This window comes from Stegostoma tigrinum, chromosome 1, assembly GCF_030684315.1.
Source record: "Stegostoma tigrinum isolate sSteTig4 chromosome 1, sSteTig4.hap1, whole genome shotgun sequence".
Taxonomy (NCBI): Eukaryota; Metazoa; Chordata; class Chondrichthyes; order Orectolobiformes; family Stegostomatidae; genus Stegostoma; species Stegostoma tigrinum.
This window is the reverse complement of record NC_081354.1, coordinates 79,327,435-79,334,036: the sequence shown is the minus strand read 5'-3', so window position 1 is coordinate 79,334,036 and position 6,602 is coordinate 79,327,435. Positions and strand designations below refer to the sequence as shown.

Genomic DNA, 6,602 nt, shown 5'->3' with positions numbered 1-6,602 from the left:
AGCAGCCCCCTGGGCTGGTGCTGCTACTCTTAATGTTCCAATGTGTGATCCATCCCGGAATTATAACAAAAGCGACACCTTGCTGCAAAAGCAGGCTCTGACCGTCAGGAGGAAGTCCAGTATATTCATGTGTCCAAGCAGACCACTTGGACATAGTATTTTAATGCGGGTTTAAATGGGAGGGAACAACTGTTTCCACTCATTAAAAAAAAAGACTGCCAACACTTCATAAAGTCCCCATGGTTTAAACAGGTTGTTACAGCATTTTATAAAAATTGCACACTGATGCCTTCGGAGTTATCTTCTGGGCACAGGCAAGCCTTAACTATGAGATCACTTGCGAGGGAAGGGTGTTCGCATTTCTTGGGATCTGGTTTAAGTTCTGACTCTGGAATCAGGCCAAGGGCTGGGTTTCTACTTTTGCCGAGATGTGTGACTGAAAACAGGTTTGCCTTGGCCAGAAAACATCACGTGTAGAGAAGCTGACAGATTGATAAGTGCGGGCAGCTAGTTTTTTTTATGGCTCGTCACAGCCGGAAGTCTCAATCGCTGGCCCTTTGCATACTTGCACTCAGAAGGTTGATAAACAGCCAGGGATCCTGTTTCTGGCCCCGATATCCGTGACCTCTAACTGAGTACATTCTGCTCTGCAGCGCCCGTGATCGCATGTGCAGTCAGTTCAGAGAGAGGCGGATATCTGAATAGACAATGAGGCAGGGAAGGATCAGAAACACCGCACGAAGTTATCCTCCCAGTCTTTTGAGGAAATAAAACTCCTAGAATAATGCAGTCAGAATCCCTGCAGCATTCTTAACAAAACAAAAACAGGGATAAAAAGTTACATCCCGAGAATGCCAAAGCGCTGCAGTTCAGTAGACCAACTGTGCAGAACGGCCGCGCTCTTTCAGCCGCATGGATTCGGGGTTACAGTATGTCTCCGGCGCGTTATAAATCCGGCTGAAGTAAAGCCAAGGGCCCGCCGCCCGATTCCGCCTCCCCAGGCACCTTGTTATTCCCGCTGGGAATCGGAACTCCCGTGCATTTCGAAGGAAGTCACTCCGCGTCAGCAAGAAAGGAGCGGCTGAGTGTGAGTGAGAATGAGGTGGCGGGGTGGGTAAGTGGGAAGGGAAAGGCAGTGGGCGGGCAGGGCGGATTTAACCCAGCCTTCGCCAATGAGCTAGCCCAAACGCTGCTGTCAGTCTCACTGCTGAGACCAAGATCCCGGACTGTCTTCGCAGCAAGCGGTTCCAGTCTATCTTCCAGCTGTGTGTTGTGACTGTAGCTGACCGCGTAGCCTCAATCTCCAAAGGCAAAGAGAGACGGAGAGGGGTTGAATAATCAACAGTCCTTTGAAATTCTACAGCAAGGTGATTTCAGCTGACGGGGTACAGCAGCCCCGAGGAGAGGAGTTACCGCTCGCTGCTATGCGAGACTCGTTTGTGAACCGTGGCTTGTGAGGGAGACTTGTATCACAGGTAATGTTGGAACCTAATTGTAAATCTTCGGTCGTGTGATTTTTTTAAATTTTACTTCTCTTTATCACTGGCGGGTTTTGTTTAAAGATGTAGAATATTTTGACCTCAAAAGAAGCAGCAGATGGTGCGGATTGTTTCGAGTCTGTGGTTATCTCGCTGAGCAAAGTGGAGGTGATGCTTGTTTGACTGATGTTTTGTTTTGATTTTAAAAAAACTATCATTTCACACTTCGGGCGCTACTTTTAAACAGTTCAGTTCAAAAAAACTTTCAAACGGAAAATAACGTGCCACTTGTTTGACTAGTTGCACCTTTACAAATCTGAAATGGTGTTTCTGGATTAGTGTTAAACTACGACGAGATCTGCAGGTTATTGATGTGCAATGGTCGAGGCTGAAAGCACAAAGCGTTGGGAATCTCCGACAAGTGGGTTTAAGCAAAAAGTAAAGTTAGCGTGTCGCCTACGACCCTTTGGTAGTTTGCAAGGTGTTTGTGCATGACGCCTGGCGGAAGTTTCGAATGTACTGTCTGCATTTTTCGATTCGTGTCTTTCGACTCCATCGTGTGGCTCGCAATGTTCTCTGACAGTGCTGTTAAGGTCCCAATTATTTTTGTGATCTCGGGACTCATTAGGTGTATTGGTACAGATTCAGTTTGCAGAATGCAAAAGTGTTAAAAAGGAGTTTTCGCAGGATCTTAACTCTGGCGCTATTTATGTGTTGCAAGATAATCATCAGGCTTGAGTTTACACGATATACCAGCTGAACCTCCTCTATTCCCTGTGGAAAGGCTTTGAAGTTTCTCTGTGATTTCTTAACGCCTCAATACTATTCCAGCAACAAAGCTTGGCTAAGCCAGTCCCCTCGCTGCTAACATGATGGTTCCCCAGTTGCTGTGGTTCGTGTTGTCAACGCGTAACTATTAGAGAGACTGATGCGAGATGCCCAATCTCATTTCCCTTCCCGTCTATCAGAATCTCTCGATTGAAATCACTTGACGGAACCGAGCGGCGGTTTCAGCCACTTCCCGACAATGTCAGGGAGAAACGGCGATGAAAACATGGGTTTTATAACTGGCCACAAGCAACACGCAACAGCATTTAATTCTATATTCTAATGCATTGCAAGGGCTGCTCCTATAGATTACTGAAGAGCTGACGGCATGTGCGGTTAGTCTGGGGAGAGAATCGCTCGGTGGTACTGTACTGAGATCGAATTCCTAACCATCCATCCATTCACGGGTACACAAAGCATCTACAGCAGGCGTCATCAACTTATTGTGTTTCTATTTTTCGGTCAGTCGTACAGGACACGGTGAGATGGAAGTGCATTGCTGTCTTCCTGATGGTGTTCTGGATTCTGTAAAATCTATCTTTCAAGCAAATGGCCCATGAGGGAGGTGTGTTCCTGCCAGACCTCCCCCCCCCCCCCAAAGTCGCCGCTATTCATCCAATAGCTGGGCGCTCCCGGACTCGTGTACACCAGAGACACTGGGATTGCACCTGATGTAAACAGCCACTGCCGGACTTCCTCAGTCTGTAGAACACCCCCGTTCCCCCACCCACAGCGAAGCCGATATGTCGGCGTCAGCACACGCTTTTGTCTGCTCTGAAGTTCTTTCCCACCCGCCCCCCCACCCCCTCAGCCTCCCCGTTGACAGCACGGCCGCTGCTGACTTTATAAAGCCTTTCGAGTGGCCTATAATTCATTGGGGATGTGGACTCACAAATGGATCGCTCGTCCTGACTTCAGCGCAGATCAAGGCAGATGCACAGCAGCGAGTCTTTGGAGAGGTTGGAGGGCAGCTCTCTTTGGGGCTTCGCCTCACTTTTGGGTTGACCTCAATCCCTCCCCTCCCTCGCCCCCACACCCCCCGGACCTGGTGGACATGGAGCTTAGGAGGTGGAAGCTGGCGCCGTGTTCCCCAGGTTTTACGCGCTGCAGAAATTCAGAATGTCCATTCATCACTCACTCCATCGCGCCGTATAAAAAGATACACGCGATGAAAGCGAAGGGAAAAATATCGTGCAGGAAACGGACCTCCTAGCGAGTGTGAAACAAAAGCACATACAAAGGATCTGTTGGTGGGCGCTATGCTCCGGATGGAGGGCAAACTGGGATATTATCACACTCAATGTTGTCTTTTTCGTTTCTTTTTTTTAACCGTTGCCTCTTTCATAAAAAAACATTCGGCTTAAAGCAGAAAAAAAGGGACATTTCCTTGAGACCACTTTCCCTAACCTACCTTCAGAACGAAGCCAAACTGGCTGGTGTTGAAAACACTATTCTCATCGTAGAGTAGAATTCGCTCTTACATTCACTATGAACACAATCGGGATAAAAGTACTGATATCAAATTCCATTGGGAAGCAATTTTTGGATCATTAATGCTGGCCAAAACGCTTCCGCACTTCTGAAAGGAGAGGAAGCTGGAATCACATCGCGGGTCTGTCAGTACGCAGAGGGGGCAGGCCTGATCTCAGTTCTGGGGAAGAGTCTTCCTCCTCTGTTGATGTCGGGGTTTCCCTTTACAGAAGCGAGTCCGTGTATATGTATGTGTCCAGCACAGTAAACAGAAGTTGCTGGAAAAAACCTCAACAGGTCCGTCAGCATCTGTGAAGAGAAATCAAGAGTTAACGTTTGGCGTCCGGTGACCCCCTTCCTCAGAACCGATCTCCAGCATCTCTACTTTCTTTTAGATGCGCTGTATTTGTAAGTCACATGGTGAGGAGTTTTCCATTTGCTTTATCGTTGAAAGACGCAGCGGTGATTCAATGGAAGTTAGATTGCAGGTTCTGGGGAAAGTAAATCGATAGGTTTTAAAGGGCATGAGCATAGTTTGTCAAGAATACTAGCTGCGTTTAGACTACATGGCTACAAGCCACAGGCACCTTGATTACACTGAGTAGCGTTGGTGAGACACATTTAAATGCATCTCTTGTTTTTTTTATCTATTCTCTCTTCAGTGAGTGTCGGTCCCAGAAGAATCTCAGCATACTCCGAAGAGTCCCTGTGTATTTCCATGTGGAGTTTAGTCCGTACACCCTCCGCTGGTTTAATAAATCCAGACTGAAGTCTTCCATGATGGCCACTTTATTTCTGGGCCTGTTCCTGTTCTTGCTGCAGCCGGTAGCTGTGCCTTCCCGGCCGGTGTTTGATCTGAGCCGGGTGCTGCCGCCTCCCGCCCTGCGCTACCTCGTACAGAACAGCGCGGGCAGCGGCGAGCCTTTCCGGGAGGTGGTCTTCCCGAACGGGACCATTCAGCGGCTGCCTCAGACCATCATCATCGGAGTGAGGAAGGGGGGGACGCGGGCTTTGCTGGAAATGCTGAACCTTCACCCGGAGGTCCGAGCCGCTGACAGCGAGATTCACTTCTTCGACTGGGAAGGCAACTACGAGAAGGGCCTCCAGTGGTACAGCCGCCAAATGCCCGTCTCTTACCCCCACCAGACCACGGTGGAAAAGACACCCGCCTACTTCACCTCACACAAAGTGCCTGAAAGGATCTACAAAATGAACCAAACTATTCGCCTCCTGCTCATACTGCGAGACCCAACCGAGAGAGTGATATCGGACTACACTCAGGTCTTGTTCAACAGGATGCAAAAACACAAGCCCTTCCAGTCGGTGGAGGAGCTGCTGGTCCGAGGGGGCCGCATCAACGTTGACTACAAGGCGATCAACCGCAGCTTGTACTACGTCCATCTACAAAACTGGCTGAGGTACTTCCCGCTCAGCCAGATCCACATTGTGGACGGCGACCGGCTGATCAGGGACCCCTTTCCGGAAATGGAGAAAGTGGAGAAATTCTTGAGGCTGTCGCCGCGGATTAACAGGTCCAATTTTTACTTCAACAAAACGAAGGGATTTTACTGCCTCCGGGATGGGGCCAGGGAGAGGTGCTTGCATGAGTCTAAAGGGAGAACGCACCCGCGAGTAGACTCCGCTGTGCTCAACAAGTTACACGGCTTCTTTAGTGAACCAAACCGCAAATTCTTCGACTTGGTTGGCAGAACATTCGACTGGCATTAAATTAATGTCTCTCTTTTCTAAAACCCCATGATATACAATGTACAGAATTATTCTGAAATAGTAATTTAAGTGGATTTCCTTAGTACGAGTAACTGTACAATATGACAAGTAGACCAATCTTTATTCAGAGCTAGTTATATTTTTCTACATTGTCGCAACGATGGTGTAAAGCCCAGCTTCCCAATGTGAGATAACAAGGTATAGAGCTGGATGAACACACCAAGACCCTTCGGGCCTAGGCCCTTTCCGATGTGCGTCCTGTTTGTTTGATTAGTTATGTAACGGAACTGCAGAGAGACACGGGGGTATGCTAAATGAATGGGCGTGGAGAGAAGGGGGCTGGAATCGGTATGGTTTGGTGTGTTTCGCGGGAAGGAAAGGCCGGAACCATGTCGTTTAATGTTGGAATTCCATATATCCCTAATTCCTCTTTCTCGTTTGCAAGCAAACGTTCCGTGCCCCCACCCCAAACAAGTGCAATATTTTGCTGGAGTCATGTTATTCACAAGGTGTTGTACAGACGCTGCTATTGTTGGTAGCATTAAGCACTTCTCACAACTGGAACTGGCTCTGCACCGATGGCAAGCGTTTGATGGGGTCCCCATCAGACTGAGAGCGCCATTTATATATTTACTACTAGTTCCCACTGTTCTGCAGTTTTATTTTGGGTTTATTTATTTATGCAGGAGAGCAGTAAAGACGAACTTTGTTTTGTAACGAGTATCCATGCAATCTGGTTCTGGATACTGTCAGTTTTTTTTGTAATCTACGGATTTTCGGCTAATATTGTATAAATAGACCGTAATCTATGAAATAAAGCAACAGTGTTTGTAACATTGATATCTTATCTTTTATTCAGCCTATGCCATTTCATGTTTGTCGTTTACAAACCGATTTGCATTAGAATGGAACGAATCTCAAGTAAACTAGAATTTGGAATCGCCAACATTTTGGGAGGCAGTAGTTTACATTGATTTAAAGCTTCCAGGAAGCACAGGCTAAAATATAAGATACCGCCCAAGTATAAACTTCCGTCAATTTTCGTTGAACCCATTCCTAGCATGTAACTAACAATTTTCAACTTCAAACGGTACCTTC

At 47.6% G+C, this 6,602-nt stretch overlaps 1 protein-coding gene across 3 annotated transcripts; it reads left to right on the top strand.

Annotated features, from left to right (window-relative positions):
- The first annotated feature begins 603 nt into the window (after positions 1-603).
- On the top strand, positions 604-6,344 carry LOC125456027 (heparan sulfate glucosamine 3-O-sulfotransferase 1-like). Of its 3 annotated transcripts, none has more exons than XM_048538658.2 (2): positions 604-1,475; positions 4,439-6,344. In XM_048538658.2, the coding sequence occupies exon 2, from the start codon at positions 4,554-4,556 to the stop codon at positions 5,502-5,504; it is 951 nt and encodes a 316-aa protein (XP_048394615.1). In that variant the 5' UTR covers positions 604-1,475; positions 4,439-4,553; the 3' UTR covers positions 5,505-6,344. The 3 variants fall into 3 exon arrangements, with proteins under 3 accessions (XP_048394615.1, XP_048394609.1, XP_048394626.1); XM_048538652.1 differs by lacking the exon at positions 604-1,475 and adding an exon at positions 3,138-3,265; XM_048538669.2 differs by lacking the exon at positions 604-1,475 and adding an exon at positions 3,302-4,196.
- The last annotated feature ends 258 nt before the right edge of the window (positions 6,345-6,602 follow it).